We start from the raw sequence: 17,646 nt of genomic DNA, 5'->3' as shown, positions 1-17,646 counted from the left end.
GAGACACACTAACTAAACTAATAGTGAAGACACAGAGACACACTAACTAAATTAATAGTGAAGACACAGAGACACACTAACTAATAGTGAAGACACACAGAGACACACTAACTAAATTAATAGTGAAGACACAGAGACACACTAACTAAACTAATAGTGAAGACACACTAACTAATAGTGAAGACACAGAGACACACTAACTAAACTAATAGTGAAGACACAGAGACACACTAACTAAATTAATAGTGAAGACACAGAGACAAACTAACTAAATTAATAGTGAAGACACAGAGACAAACTAACTAAATTAATAGTGAAGACACACAGAGACACACTAACTAAACTAATAGTGAAGACACAGAGACACACTAACTAATAGTGAAGACACAGAGACACACTAACTAATAGTGAAGACACAGAGACACACTAACTAAATTAATAGTGAAGACACACAGAGACACACTAACTAAACTAATAGTGAAGACACACTAACTAAACTAATAGTGAAGACACAGAGACACACTAACTAATAGTGAAGACACAGAGACACACTAACTAAATTAATAGTGAAGACACACAGAGACACACTAACTAAACTAATAGTGAAGACAGAGAGACACACTAACTAAACTAATAGTGAAGACACAGAGACACACTAACTAAACTAATAGTGAAGACACACAGAGACACACTAACTAAACTAATAGTGAAGACACAGAGACACACTAACTAAACTAATAGTGAAGACACAGAGACACACTAACTAAATTAATAGTGAAGACACAGAGACACACTAACTAAACTAATAGTGAAGACACACTAACTAAACTAATAGTGAAGACACACTAACTAATAGTGAAGACACAGAGACACACTAACTAAACTAATAGTGAAGACACACTAACTAATAGTGAAGACACAGAGACACACTAACTAAACTAATAGTGAAGACACAGAGACACACTAACTAAATTAATAGTGAAGACACAGAGACACACTAACTAATAGTGAAGACACACAGAGACACACTAACTAAATTAATAGTGAAGACACAGAGACACACTAACTAAACTAATAGTGAAGACACACTAACTAATAGTGAAGACACAGAGACACACTAACTAAACTAATAGTGAAGACACAGAGACACACTAACTAAATTAATAGTGAAGACACAGAGACAAACTAACTAAATTAATAGTGAAGACACAGAGACAAACTAACTAAATTAATAGTGAAGACACACAGAGACACACTAACTAAACTAATAGTGAAGACACAGAGACACACTAACTAATAGTGAAGACACAGAGACACACTAACTAATAGTGAAGACACAGAGACACACTAACTAAATTAATAGTGAAGACACACAGAGACACACTAACTAAATTAATAGTGAAGACAGAGAGACACACTAACTAAACTAATAGTGAAGACACAGAGACACACTAACTAAACTAATAGTGAAGACACACAGAGACACACTAACTAAACTAATAGTGAAGACACAGAGACACACTAACTAAACTAATAGTGAAGACACAGAGACACACTAACTAAACTAATAGTGAAGACACACAGAGACACACTAACTAAACTAATAGTGAAGACAGAGAGACACACTAACTAAACTAATAGTGAAGACAGAGAGACACACTAACTAAACTAATAGTGAAGACACAGAGACACACTAACTAAATTAATAGTGAAGACACAGAGACACACTAACTAAATTAATAGTGAAGACACAGAGACACACTAACTAAACTAATAGTGAAGACACAGAGACACACTAACTAAACTAATAGTGAAGACACACAGAGACACACTAACTAAACTAATAGTGAACACACAGAGACACACTAACTAAACTAATAGTGAAGACACAGAGACACACTAACTAAATTAATAGTGAAGACACAGAGACACACTAACTAAATTAATAGTGAAGACACAGAGACACACTAACTAAATTAATAGTGAAGACACAGAGACACACTAACTAAATTAATAGTGAAGACACAGAGACACACTAACTAATAGTGAAGACACAGAGACACACTAACTAAACTAATAGTGAAGACACAGAGACACACTAACTAAACTAATAGTGAAGACACAGAGACACACTAACTAATAGTGAAGACACAGAGACACACTAACTAAATTAATAGTGAAGACACAGAGACACACTAACTAAATTAATAGTGAAGACACACAGAGACACACTAACTAAACTAATAGTGAAGACACACAGAGACACACTAACTAAACTAATAGTGAAGACACAGAGACACACTAACTAAACTAATAGTGAAGACACAGAGACACACTAACTAAATTAATAGTGAAGACACAGAGACACACTAACTAAATTAATAGTGAAGACACAGAGACACACTAACTAAATTAATAGTGAAGACACAGAGACACACTAACTAATAGTGAAGACACAGAGACACACTAACTAAACTAATAGTGAAGACACAGAGACACACTAACTAAACTAATAGTGAAGACACAGAGACACACTAACTAATAGTGAAGACACAGAGACACACTAACTAAACTAATAGTGAAGACACAGAGACACACTAACTAAATTAATAGTGAAGACACAGAGACACACTAACTAATAGTGAAGACACAGAGAGACACACTAACTAAACTAATAGTGAAGACACAGAGACACACTAACTAAACTAATAGTGAAGACACAGAGACACACTAACTAAACTAATAGTGAAGACACAGAGACACACTAACTAATAGTGAAGACACAGAGACACACTAACTAATAGTGAAGACACAGAGACACACTAACTAATAGTGAAGACACAGAGACACACTAACTAAACTAATAGTGAAGACACAGAGACACACTAACTAAACTAATAGTGAAGACACAGAGACACACTAACTAATAGTGAAGACACAGAGACACACTAACTAAACTAATAGTGAAGACACAGAGACACACTAACTAAATTAATAGTGAAGACACAGAGACACACTAACTAATAGTGAAGACACACAGAGACACACTAACTAAATTAATAGTGAAGACACACTAACTAAACTAATAGTGAAGACACAGAGACACACTAACTAAATTAATAGTGAAGACACAGAGACACACTAACTAAACTAATAGTGAAGACACAGAGACACACTAACTAAACTAATAGTGAAGACACAGAGACACACTAACTAAACTAATAGTGAAGACACAGAGACACACTAACTAAACTAATAGTGAAGACACAGAGACACACTAACTAATAGTGAAGACACAGAGACACACTAACTAAATTAATAGTGAAGACACACAGAGACACACTAACTAAACTAATAGTGAAGACACAGAGACACACTAACTAATAGTGAAGACACAGAGACACACTAACTAAACTAATAGTGAAGACACAGAGACACACTAACTAAACTAATAGTGAAGACACAGAGACACACTAACTAATAGTGAAGACACAGAGACACACTAACTAAACTAATAGTGAAGACACAGAGACACACTAACTAAATTAATAGTGAAGACACAGAGACACACTAACTAATAGTGAAGACACACAGAGACACACTAACTAAACTAATAGTGAAGACACACAGAGACACACTAACTAAACTAATAGTGAAGACACAGAGACACACTAACTAAACTAATAGTGAAGACACAGAGACACACTAACTAAATTAATAGTGAAGACACAGAGACACACTAACTAATAGTGAAGACACACAGAGACACACTAACTAAACTAATAGTGAAGACACACAGAGACACACTAACTAAACTAATAGTGAAGACACAGAGACACACTAACTAAACTAATAGTGAAGACACAGAGACACACTAACTAAATTAATAGTGAAGACACAGAGACACACTAACTAATAGTGAAGACACACAGAGACACACTAACTAAATTAATAGTGAAGACACAGAGACACACTAACAAAACTAATAGTGAAGACACAGAGACACACTAACTAAACTAATAGTGAAGACACACAGAGACACACTAACTAAACTAATAGTGAAGACACACAGAGACACACTAACTAAACTAATAGTGAAGACACACAGAGACACACTAACTAAACTAATAGTGAAGACACAGAGACACACTAACTAAACTAATAGTGAAGACACAGAGACACACTAACTAAATTAATAGTGAAGACACAGAGACACACTAACTAATAGTGAAGACACACAGAGACACACTAACTAAACTAATAGTGAAGACACACAGAGACACACTAACTAAACTAATAGTGAAGACACAGAGACACACTAACTAAACTAATAGTGAAGACACAGAGACACACTAACTAAATTAATAGTGAAGACACAGAGACACACTAACTAATAGTGAAGACACACAGAGACACACTAACTAAATTAATAGTGAAGACACAGAGACACACTAACTAAACTAATAGTGAAGACACAGAGACACACTAACTAAACTAATAGTGAAGACACACAGAGACACACTAACTAAACTAATAGTGAAGACACACAGAGACACACTAACTAAATTAATAGTGAAGACACAGAGACACACTAGATTCAGATAGTTTAGTTTTTTTCTGAAAAGCAGGATTTTCTATACAGATGTGGGATCTTAATTTGAGCCAGTTTGCTACTGCAGGGAAAAATATACTGCAGCAACAGGAAATGTAAATGATTATGTGGATTAAAGTTAAAGTTCTCCTGCAACAGGGCGATCAAATTAAGATCCTACATATGTAGGCTGACGAGAACACATACAGCAGTACCTGGAGTAATGGACTTCACCATTAGTACGATAGTCACCGGGAAGCACAGTGTGACTGACAGGTTAATGGAATGAACCAGCAGCCCAACACGTTCACTGAAGCAGCCCTGGAGGGACAGAAGACCTGCACGTTAAGGCATAGCCGCGGGAAGCAGAGGTGTGGGGGGGCTGCAGCACCCCCTGACAAATCACAATATATTTATAGATTTTAAATCATTAAATAAAAATCACAAAAGTAGTGCACTTGGCCTTTAATAGTCCTGTATCAGCGGACTGATATAGCCGTCTGCAGCGCAGGCAAAACTTTTTTTCTAACACTAATAGCAACACTGGTAAGTACATCAGAATGAAACTCACCACTGAGAGCCTTCGTTCTGTGTACAAAGCTGCCACAATAAACACGTTGGACACTGGAAGGAAAGACGAGACAAATGTAGGCAGTTATCAAAGACATGTTACCAAACAAACACACGACAAGCATCGTGAGTTAACATATACATGATGATAAAATAAGACCTTATGTTGTTCCTCCCTACAGTACTGTGGGGGGTGGGGGGGGGTCCACCACTGCCCTGTTAAGATAAACCTGCTGTCACAGCATCAGCTTCTGGGACAAATGAGGCAGCACAAACACAGCATATGTGTTGCATAGACCACCTGCTACTACTTCACTGTTACTGTCCTACTGCAGGACTGGCAGGGGAGCTCTGCAGTGGAGAGGAAACACACACTTAAGCAAACACAAACACACACACACGCATGAGAACGGACACAAACACACATGCGTATGTATGAGCATGCACACACGAACATGCGTGTATGCACACACAGAAAGAAATGAAAGGCTCAACTATTTTGAATCGTGGGATTATCTAACTAGCTGCAGGGCTGCCTCTCGCTCCAAACCATATCATGTGACCTGGTCTTTGGAATAATGTTTTTCTGCTGTGTTTTGAAGGATACATCATAGAATCAATTCTAAAGGCCTACAGTATTCAAAATGTCAAAGGCCTGATGGAATAGGTTGAGGTGGACTTTTATGGAAACCAACCTTCAATAAAACAGAGAATAAAATACAATAGCCTTCTCTCTCTAACGCCTTGGCAACTTCTGTGGAAACCAACCTTCAATAAAACAGAATATAATACAGTAGGTGTCTCTCTCTAACGCCTTGGCAACTTCTGTGGAAACCAACCTTCAATAAAACAGAATAAAATACAGTAGGTGTCTGTCTCTAACGCCTTGGCAACTTCTGTGGAAACCAACCTTCAATAAAACAGAGAATAAAATACAATAGCCTTCTCTCTCTAACGCCTTGGCAACTTCTGTGGAAACCAACCTTCAATAAACAGAGAATAAAATACAGTAGGTGTCTGTCTCTAACGCCTTGGCAACTTCTGTGGAAACCAACCTTCAATAAAACAGAGAATAAAATACAATAGCCTTCTCTCTCTAACGCCTTGGCAACTTCTGTGGAAACCAACCTTCAATAAAACAGAGAATAAAATACAGTAGGTGTCTCTCTCTAACGCCTTGGCAACTTCTGTGGAAACCAACCTTCAATAAAACAGAATAAAATACAGTAGGTGTCTGTCTCTAACGCCTTGGCAACTTCTGTGGAAACCAACCTTCAATAAAACAGAGAATAAAATACAGTAGGTGTCTCTAACGCCTTGGCAACTTCTGTGGAAACCAACCTTCAATAAAACAGAGAATAAAATACAATAGCGTTCTCTCTCTAACGCCTTGGCAACTTCTGTGGAAACCAACCTTCAATAAAACAGAGAATAAAATACAGTAGGTGTCTGTCTCTAACACCTTGGCAACTTCTGTGGAAACCAACCTTCAATAAAACAGAGAATAAAATACAATAGCGTTCTCTCTCTAACGCCTTGGCAACTTCTGTGGAAACCAACCTTCAATAAAACAGAATATAATACAGTAGGTGTCTCTCTCTAACGCCTTGGCAACTTCTGTGGAAACCAACCTTCAATAAAACAGAGAATAAAATACAATAGCCTTCTCTCTCTAACGCCTTGGCAACTTCTGTGGAAACCAACCTTCAATAAAACAGAGAATAAAATACAGTAGGTGTCTGTCTCTAACGCCTTGGCAACTTCTGTGGAAACCAACCTTCAATAAAACAGAGAATAAAATACAGTAGGTGTCTGTCTCTAACGCCTTGGCAACTTCTGTGGAAACCAACCTTCAATAAAACAGAATAAAATACAGTAGGTGTCTGTCTCTAACGCCTTGGCAACTTCTGTGGAAACCAACCTTCAATAAAACAGAGAATAAAATACAATAGCCTTCTCTCTCTAACGCCTTGGCAACTTCTGTGGAAACCAACCTTCAATAAAACAGAATAAAATACAGTAGCCTTCTCTCTCTAACGCCTTGGCAACTTCTGTGGAAACCAACCTTCAATAAACAGAGAATAAAATACAGTAGGTGTCTGTCTCTAACGCCTTGGCAACTTCTGTGGAAACCAACCTTCAATAAAACAGAGAATAAAATACAATAGCCTTCTCTCTCTAACGCCTTGGCAACTTCTGTGGAAACCAACCTTCAATAAAACAGAGAATAAAATACAGTAGGTGTCTCTCTCTAACGCCTTGGCAACTTCTGTGGAAACCAACCTTCAATAAAACAGAATAAAATACAGTAGGTGTCTGTCTCTAACGCCTTGGCAACTTCTGTGGAAACCAACCTTCAATAAAACAGAGAATAAAATACAGTAGGTGTCTCTCTCTAACGCCTTGGCAACTTCTGTGGAAACCAACCTTCAATAAAACAGAGAATAAAATACAATAGCGTTCTCTCTCTAACGCCTTGGCAACTTCTGTGGAAACCAACCTTCAATAAAACAGAGAATAAAATACAGTAGGTGTCTGTCTCTAACACCTTGGCAACTTCTGTGGAAACCAACCTTCAATAAAACAGAGAATAAAATACAATAGCGTTCTCTCTCTAACGCCTTGGCAACTTCTGTGGAAACCAACCTTCAATAAAACAGAGAATAAAATACAATAGCGTTCTCTCTCTAACGCCTTGGCAACTTCTGTGGAAACCAACCTTCAATAAAACAGAGAATAAAATACAATAGCGTTCTCTCTCTAACGCCTTGGCAACTTCTGTGGAAACCAACCTTCAATAAAACAGAGAATAAAATACAGTAGGTGTCTGTCTCTAACACCTTGGCAACTTCTGTGGAAACCAACCTTCAATAAAACAGAGAATAAAATACAATAGCGTTCTCTCTCTAACGCCTTGGCAACTTCTGTGGAAACCAACCTTCAATAAAACAGAGAATAAAATACAGTAGGTGTCTGTCTCTAACGCCTTGGCAACTTCTGTGGAAACCAACCTTCAATAAAACAGAATAAAATACAATAGCCTTCTCTCTCTAACGCCTTGGCAACTTCTGTGGAAACCAACCTTCAATTAAACAGAGAATAAAATACAATAGCCTTCTCTCTCTAACGCCTTGGCAACTTCTGTGGAAACCAACCTTCAATAAAACAGAGAATAAAATACAATAGCGTTCTCTCTCTAACGCCTTGGCAACTTCTGTGGAAACCAACCTTCAATAAAACAGAGAATAAAATACAGTAGGTGTCTGTCTCTAACGCCTTGGCAACTTCTGTGGAAACCAACCTTCAATAAAACAGAGAATAAAATACAATAGCCTTCTCTCTCTAATGCCTTGGCAACTTCTGTGGAAACCAACCTTCAATAAAACAGAATAAAATACAGTAGCCTTCTCTCTCTAACGCCTTGGCAACTTCTGTGGAAACCAACCTTCAATAAAACAGAGAATAAAATACAGTAGGTGTCTCTCTCTAACGCCTTGGCAACTTCTGTGGAAACCAACCTTCAATAAAACAGAGAATAAAATACAGTAGGTGTCTGTCTCTAACGCCTTGGCAACTTCTGTGGAAACCAACCTTCAATAAAACAGAATAAAATACAGTAGGTGTCTGTCTCTAACGCCTTGGCAACTTCTGTGGAAACCAACCTTCAATAAAACAGAGAATAAAATACAGTAAGTGTCTGTCTCTAATGCCTTGGCAACTTCTGTGGAAACCAACCTTCAATAAAACAGAGAATAAAATACAGTAGGTGTCTGTCTCTAACGCCTTGGCAACTTCTGTGGAAACCAACCTTCAATAAAACAGAGAATAAAATACAATAGCCTTCTCTCTCTAACGCCTTGGCAACTTCTGTGGAAACCAACCTTCAATAAAACAGAGAATAAAATACAGTAGCCTTCTCTCTCTAACGCCTTGGCAACTTCTGTGGAAACCAACCTTCAATAAAACAGAGAATAAAATACAGTAGGTGTCTCTCTCTAACGCCTTGGCAACTTCTGTGGAAACCAACCTTCAATAAAACAGAGAATAAAATACAGTAGGTGTCTGTCTCTAACGCCTTGGCAACTTCTGTGGAAACCAACCTTCAATAAAACAGAATAAAATACAATAGGTGTCTGTCTCTAACGCCTTGGCAACTTCTGTGGAAACCAACCTTCAATAAAACAGAGAATAAAATACAGTAGGTGTCTCTCTCTAACGCCTTGGCAACTTCTGTGGAAACCAACCTTCAATAAAACAGAGAATAAAATACAGTAGGTGTCTGTCTCTAACGCCTTGGCAACTTCTGTGGAAACCAACCTTCAATAAAACAGAATAAAATACAGTAGGTGTCTGTCTCTAACGCCTTGGCAACTTCTGTGGAAACCAACCTTCAATAAAACAGAGAATAAAATACAGTAGCCTTCTCTCTCTAACGCCTTGGCAACTTCTGTGGAAACCAACCTTCAATAAAACAGAGAATAAAATACAGTAAGTGTCTGTCTCTAATGCCTTGGCACTATCTGTGCCTGGCTCACAATCAGAACAAGTGCTTGAGCTTAACTGATACTACAGCCAATAAAACAGACACTGGATCACGCCTCAATGACTACAAGTGTTAATAAAATAAATATGCTGCAATGCATAAAAAAACAGTGCCTTCTGAGGGCGTCTTTGTCTGCTATGCCCCAGTACTGTACAGTACAGTATAGGGAGTCCCTTGTCCCATAGTCCTTCTCTCTGTACTGTATAGGGAGTATCTTGTCCCATAGTCCTTCTCTCTGTACTGTATAGGGAGTCCCTTGTCCCATAGTCCTTCTCTCAGTACAGTACTGTATAGGGAGTATCTTGTCCCATAGTCCTTCTCTCTGTACTGTATAGGGAGTATCTTGTCCCATAGTCCTTCTCTCAGTACTGTACTGTATAGGGAGTATCTTGTCCCATAGTCCTTCTCTCAGTACTGTATAGGGAGTATCTTGTCCCATAGTCCTTCTCTCTGTACTGTACAAGGGAGTCCCTTGTCCCATAGTCCTTCTCTCAGTACTGTAGGCCCATAACATCGGCCAGGGGGATGGTCCTCAGGAGAAGGCAGCAACAGGACAGCCTGTAATGACTTGTGTGTAGGGGGAGTGATAGTGTGTAAGGTGTGTAAGGGGGAGTGATCAAGTGTGTAGGGTCTGGGGAATGATAGTGATAGTGTGTTGGGAGAGTGATCTAGTGCGTACGGGGAGTGAGGGGTAATATCCAGAAGGGCCCTAAATGACATGCTAGAGCAGAGTAAAGTCCTCATACCGATAACAAGGCACGCTGCAGGCATGTTGTAGGGGTCCTTTATGAATAGAGAAACCACTTGTATTGGGTCCACTAGAATGCCATACCTAGAAAAACACAACACTGTGGTTAGACACTCACAGCTCAGCTGAATCAAACCACAGTCTGATTTTATATCTCCTGTGTTTTTGTTCTACCTTGTTATATTTAGTATTACATTGTTATTTATTATTGCATTGTTGGGATTAGAGCTTGCAAGAAAGACATTGCACTGTACTTGTGCATGTGACATTAAAACTGAATTTGAAATATTTCAGCCTTTCAGTTATCAGAATGCTGCGAGTGTAAGTGATGCAGCATGTTTGAGTGAATCAGGCACAGAACCTCCTATCTCACTTTACAGTAATACATGACAATGTACCCTCCTTGCACGTCTTGACCACAGTATGCCTTTAGTAAGCAATGCCTGGCAGCTCCCTATAGGCTGTTACTGTGCTGGGCATCTGTGGACAGTCAGGAGGCATGGCGCTTGCAGTAGCGTACAGGACAGCATATGGTCTGAAAACGGGGCCTTTACTTCGAACAGTCAAATGACAGCCATAAACACGACACTCTCCTTTCCCCCCTCTTCTCTTATGGCAAGCTACTCATAACATTCTGTACTTACTTTAAAAGGTTTTCCAAGAACAGACGGGCATTGCTTAAGACCTACAACAAAAGAGGGCTTGTAAATTCATTACATCCTTGAAAATACAGTTTGTTTCACTTGGTAGAAGCATACATTCATCATATGATTAAATTACAGTGTCTCTTCTCCACTGTAGTTTCAACTTTAATTAGTCGTATATACGTGATACACATGGTATATATATCGTCAAATGAAATGCTTACTTGCAGGTCCCTTTTTGACAACGCAACAATAAGAAATAATAACAATTAAGAATACAAACAAAGTAAATGTCTCAGTAGAGTAAAATGTGAAGCATAATAATACAGGAAGGCACAATTTATAGTTCAATATCTACACATGTTTTGGGGAAGGGGGATTGGGGGAGAGTGTGGGGGAAAAGTGTTTAAATGATGAGGTATTTAGCAATCATAATGAGAGTGTTATGCGGGGTGGAGCAGGTGAACCCAAGTGCAGACTCAGACGAGGAGACAGGAATAAGGTAATCAAGGTATTTATTGAAAAGCGGGGAGAGCGGAGAGAAAAGCAGCGTCCGGCTGGGGAAAACAGGCAACACAGGATAACAAGATCTATGCAGGAACAAACGGCTTGAAATGCAGACTGACTGAGCAGAGGCTACGATCTGGCAGCATGGAAGTGGCAGGGCTGAGTATTTGTAGAGTTCTGATTTTGGAACATGTTGCAGCTGGTGGGGTTCTGCTCTGACTCCAGCACATCTGTCTCCACTCCCACAATCAGATACACCCACACAGAGAGAGAGAGAGGGAGAGAGCACTGGGGGAGTGGCGGCAGGTTAGGGAGACACAGGATGAGAAGTAGACAAGGGCAGATGTAACAAAGAGTCTGGTAGCAGCAGTTGTGATGTGTGTGTAGCATGAATGTATGAGGGTGTGTGTGGATGAGTTTACATGTATATCTGTATAGGTGTGAGTGAGTGCATGTGTGCTAAGGTGCAGTATTTATTTTCTATTGTAGATGCATCTAACTCCATTAGAGAACCGGAGAAAACTCCATAAGAGAACCGGAGAAAACTCCATAAGAAAACCGGAGGAAACTCCATTAGAGAACTGGAGGAAACTCCATTAGAGAACCGGAGGAAACTCCATAAGAGAACCGGAGGAAACTCCATAAGAGAACCGGAGGAAACTCCATAGGATAACCAGAGGAAACTCCATTAGAGAACCGGAGGAACCTCCATTAGAGAACCGGAGGAACCTCCATTAGAGAACCGGAGGAACCTCCATTAGAGAACCGGAGGAACCTCCATAGGAGAACCGGAGGAAACTCCATAGGAGAACCGGAGGAAACTCCATAGGAGAACCGGAGGAAACTCCATAAGATAACCGGATGAAACTCCATTAAAGAACCGGAAAAAACTCCATAAGAAAACCAGAGGAAACTTCATTAGAGAACCGGAGGAAACTTCATTAGAGAACCGGAGGAAACTTCATTAGAGAACCGGAGGAAACTCCATAGGATAACCGGAGGAAACTCCATAGGATAACCGGAGGAAACTCCATTAGAGAACCGGAGGAACCTCCATTAGAGAACCGGAGGAACCTCCATTAGAGAACCGGAGGAACCTCCATAGGAGAACCGGAGGAAACTCCATAAGAGAACCAGAGGAAACTCCATAAGAGAACTGGAGGAAACTCCATAAGATAACCGGAGGAAACTCCAATAGATAACCGGAGGAAACTCCATTAGTGAACCAGAGGAAACTCCATATCAAGGGGACTTTATTCATTTTATGAATACGTCCAAAGGCCACGCAATATACCTCAGTAAACCCTTTAAGGGCAGTAGACTGTAACATTTTACACTATACCTCAGGAAACCCTTTAAGGGCAGTAGACTGTAACATTTTACACTATACCTCAGGAAACCCTTTACGGGCAGTTTGGTTTAGTTCATTTCTATGCACTAGACAGGGCGAAGGACGTCAGAGATGGCTGTTAAATTTATTGCACATTGTGCAGTGATGGGCATCTAAAACGTCCACATAGGTAGCTAAAACGAAGGATTAAATTGAAACTTCAGCTGGAGAAAACTCCAACTCGGTTGCTGAGGTGAAGGATTAAATTGAAGCCTTAGTGGGGATGGAAACTCCATCAGTAGCTCGTTGCTATGAGCTGAATGACACAGTTGCTAGGGTGAAAACTGTGGTTGAAGCTGGAGGAATTATTGCATTTTCATTGTCGATTTCGTTGCACTTGCCTATGAATCACATTATTATGAACAGTACTGACGTCAAACGGAAGAACCAAGGACACGGGTGGTTCCTAATGTTGTGAGATTCTCGCTAGTGTTTACAGAACAACTGGTTCTGAGAGATTAGGATCAGGACCTGCAGTTGTAACAGTAAGCAACTGTAACAAAATGGATGACTGCAGTGCAGCCGTTATTATGAGCACATGTTGCAATGATTGCTTAGGCATACTAATATTAAAGTGTGTATACTTATTTATAATGTATGTAGTTCTGTCTAAAGTATGGCATCTTTAAAGCTATTGTTTTATTTGTATTTTTATTTGTATTTTTTTGTTCTAGTTGAGTATATTATTTATATTGCTTTGTGTTGTCTTGTCTGTGTGTGTGTAAAACTTAATAAACAGAGTTAAAACAAAATAAAAAAATTATGTAGTTCTGTACCTGTCTATTTTTTTTTATGTTAATAAAAATGTCTATTAATGTAATGTATTGTCATTTGATGTAGTCCTGTCCTTCAGCTGTAGTGGTCTATTAATGTCATGTTTGATGTGGACCACAGGAAGGGTAGCTGCAGCTTTGGCTCTAGCTAATGGAGATCCTAATAAACACCAAATACAGTAGTATTTCTGGAACTCATCTTGACAGCTAAAATATTACGTGTTTGCAAGTCAAGATAATCACTCTCTTGATTTTTAGGTCTGTCTTGTGATTCTCCCCCTCCCTCGTTGAACATTTTCCATTTTGGATTGGGATATCTTATTATGGAATACAAAGACTTCTCCACGTTCAATGGGAATTTGAGAAGAAGTTCAAAGAATGAACAAAGTACGGCGATGACAAAATGATCTTGTTTCAGAGAGTGGATTATCAACAGTTTTAGAAATGTGAATTTATTCTCCACGGCTTTGATGAAGGGGACTAAGCTGGCGTTGCTCTAGATTGGACGTGAATTCAGATCAACAAACTAGCTGTTGCAGAATGATTACTTTAGATAGAATCTCAATACCATATTTCCCCACAATAGTTACACATCTGAATGTCAGTGTGTTTTTCTAAGGGAATGGTACCACCATGTTTCCCTTAGCATCATCAAACCATCCTTGAACTCCAACATCTCTCTCTAAAGAGTAAAACAATGGTTTATGTGGTTGTATTGAGACTCACTGAGAGCTAGAGGAATGGGAATGTCCTGCTGTTTCCCATCCTCTCACACACTGACTTCAAAGCCAAACTGAATTAGCAAAACACAAGGTTATTAACAAAGTGATTAGCTAACTATATAGCTAAGCGTTACGTGTCCCACTTTAGGATTGGACAGAATAGTCTAGTCCAGTAAGTGCCGCGGCACAAGTGCAATGTACCTCTACTATCTTGCGTCTAGTAAATTAAGCCAAAAGGAATCTTACAGAATATCAGATTATTACATGAAAGCAGGATGACCTTGGCCTCACTTCAATCCACATCACCTCCTTTAGCAGCAAAATCATTAAAAGACAAAATAATATGATTTATGATTTTGTCTCACTTTCACTGTAATCTTGCTTAAATAAAAGAACAGGAACACAGAGTAGCCTCGGGCTAGATATATAATCCTCTTGAGGTGTTCTGAATAAGTGTCTGGTGTCTTTAAACACTGTGGTTTCAGGCCCAGCGTGGGATGAATATGCCTTCTGGTGAGACCTGGGGGCACACACCCACACAGTGATGCTCTCTGATCGACTCCTTTTGTCGGAGGTAAGCCAGTTAAGAACTAATTCTTATTTACAATGACGGCCTACACCGGCCAAACCCGGACGGCGCTGGGCCAAAGGTGCGCCTAACCTACGGGACTCCCAATCACGGCCGGTTGCGATACACCGGCCAAACACGGACAACGCGGGGCCAATTGTGCGCCTGCTCTTTGGGACTCCCAATCACGGCCGGTTGTGATACAGCCTGGATTCGAACCAGGGTGTCTGTAGTGACGCCTCTAGCCTTGGACCACTGCACCACTCGAGAGCCCCTATGTTTTAAAGGCTACAGTCACTACAGACACCCTGGTCTAAGCACTGTTTAAGATGAGGGGTAGTGTTCTACTAAGCTATATGGAATTGTTTTAAGGTCATACCAAGGATAATTTTTTTATTTGATTTAGAATTTTAAGACCCATTGAGGTATAAAAATAAAAGAATAAAAAATATTTGAGGAAAAATGTTATTTTTCCTTACTGTGTCACTCCCTGACCGTAGATTGCTTTGTCTGTTTCTATATTTTGTTTGGTCAGGGTGTGATGTGGGTGGGCATTCTATGTTTGTATGTCTAGGTTTTGTTTTTCTATGTTTTGGTCGGGTATGGTTCTCAATCAGGGACATCTGTCTTTCTTTGTCTCTGATTGAGAACCATACTTTAGGTAGCCTGTTTTCCCACTGTTAGTTGTGGGTGGTTATTTTCTGTTTAGTGTTTGTTGCACCTGTCAGAACTGTTTCGGCTATTCTTTTTATATTCAGTTCTCAGTCAGAATAAATAATATGAACACGTACCACGCTGCACCTTGGTCTTCACCTTCTTCTAATGAAAGTCGTTACATACTTCAATTTGCCCATACAAACACATTTCATAACAGATTCACTACATGGAACAACAGATAGTCCCCCCAAAGAATCTAAAGGAAGTTTGTTCTGAAGTGTCTGTCCTATATCTGAGAGGTATACTGTAAACTATATTTTTTATTTTTTATATGTATAACCCCTTATTTTTGGCACTAAACAGTCTAAGTCCTGTCTAAACCGGGGGTCTATTAAGCTATATGGAATTGTTTTAAGGTCATACCATTTTTCTATTTGATTTTGAATGTTAAGACCCCTTGAAGTATCAAAAATGTTATTTTTTTACAAAATTATTAGATGAATAATTTTCATTTTGCCTTACTTCTATTAGCCCATACAAACGCACTGTATAACATATTCACTACATGGAACAACATAGTCCCCTCCTAAAAAATGATTAGGTATTAAGATGTAGCCTAAGAGGGAAACCTGACCAGTGATTGTGGTGTTTACACTGACCTGAGTGTTGTTGAGCAGACTGGAGAATTAACTGAGACTCTCAGTATGACGTTGCAGAAGAAAACTTACCAGCATGACAACACACCAGTTGAGGACTCCTCTGTAGTTTCTATAACCACTGGCAGAGCTCAACAGGGACTCCTGCAACCTGTGGCAACTGAGGCATGAAGAGACATGGGATAGTTTGAATACGTGCACACTCATTTACTGTACTGTACTACAGCTATAGTTAACTGATCTGAAATACCCTTCCCAAATGACGTCCGCAACACACCACCGACTTCCCTTCGAGATTTGTAAAAAAAGTAAATGTACCCCTTTTTATCCCCAATTTGACATATAGCCTATTGGACCAGCATGGGTGACATATAGACAATGCGAAATGGTTAAAATTACATTATTCATTCTACGCCATTATAAATAACTGTTCCTAAGGGAAGATTGCACAAGTGGGTGAAGTAATAAATAGTCGTGATCTGTTTTTTCCTGGCATAAATTCACCTCACTATAACGACACGTCTGGGTTTTGTTAGTTAATGCCTCACCTCTGTCTATCATTAGGAACATTTATTCGTTTCTTCCTTTCTTTTGAATTGGTAGAAGGCAAATCGGACACGTTTCGCTTAGTTACAATGTTGCCGCTGTCACTGCGGCCGTTAACACTTTCATCAACTTCTGACCGCCCATTCACTTGTTTCAAAGGAACACATTTTCCAGTGGATATAGTGGCTCTTCTTTTGCGGATGAGGCCCCCTTCCATGATATCGCCGATCTTCAGAGCTCTAGATTCATTTGACGTCTAGCCTACTTTACAGGCAGCTATAACACATGCCCACTATTGCCAAACATCACACTGTCATAGAGAGCAAGAGGAAGTTGGGATTGCAAAACGCGATATGTCAATAACTGTCTGAATACTGTAGTTGTAGTGGGCAGCAGACAACAGTTCCGTATTGACTGTATGCGTAAGAATGTGGCGTGGTGGAACAGAACCGTGGAGGAGTGGCGAGTCTGACGACACTGGTTGGACTACTGCCAGTTATGAAGGTGAGGGCTATATTAAGTTAGGAACAGATCGCAATTTAATGGAGAGAGGGGTGGTCCAAAATAGGAGAGGGTTGTTAAACTTTTTGTGTTGCTTTGGGGAGAGTTTTTATTCGGCACAGGGGAGGCTAGTATGTTTTCTTTCCTGGTTAACGTTCACACTTTTGTAGGTTTTACTATATGTCTTCCATATAGCCAAATGTCCTCATCTGCTTTTTTTTACTATATAA

At 39.4% G+C, this 17,646-nt stretch overlaps 1 protein-coding gene across 1 annotated transcript in view; it reads right to left on the bottom strand.

Annotated features, from left to right (window-relative positions):
* Positions 1-17,376, bottom strand: part of LOC139376131 (diacylglycerol O-acyltransferase 1-like) — a 36,917-nt gene extending 19,541 nt beyond the window's left edge. The window contains exons 1-6 of the mRNA XM_071118354.1: positions 16,918-17,376; positions 16,442-16,529; positions 11,097-11,137; positions 10,451-10,536; positions 5,163-5,215; positions 4,807-4,912 (exon numbers count right to left, since the gene is read on the bottom strand). Of these exons, the coding sequence (XP_070974455.1) occupies positions 4,807-4,912; positions 5,163-5,215; positions 10,451-10,536; positions 11,097-11,137; positions 16,442-16,529; positions 16,918-17,132 (589 nt within the window). The 5' untranslated portion in view covers positions 17,133-17,376. The remainder of the gene's footprint in view (positions 1-4,806; positions 4,913-5,162; positions 5,216-10,450; positions 10,537-11,096; positions 11,138-16,441; positions 16,530-16,917) is intronic.
* Between the last annotated feature and the right edge of the window lie 270 nt (positions 17,377-17,646).

The sequence above is a fragment of the Oncorhynchus clarkii genome, chromosome 2 (genome assembly GCF_045791955.1).
Source record: "Oncorhynchus clarkii lewisi isolate Uvic-CL-2024 chromosome 2, UVic_Ocla_1.0, whole genome shotgun sequence".
Classification (NCBI taxonomy): domain Eukaryota; kingdom Metazoa; phylum Chordata; class Actinopteri; order Salmoniformes; family Salmonidae; genus Oncorhynchus; species Oncorhynchus clarkii.
This window is presented reverse-complemented; position numbering and strand designations above follow the sequence as displayed.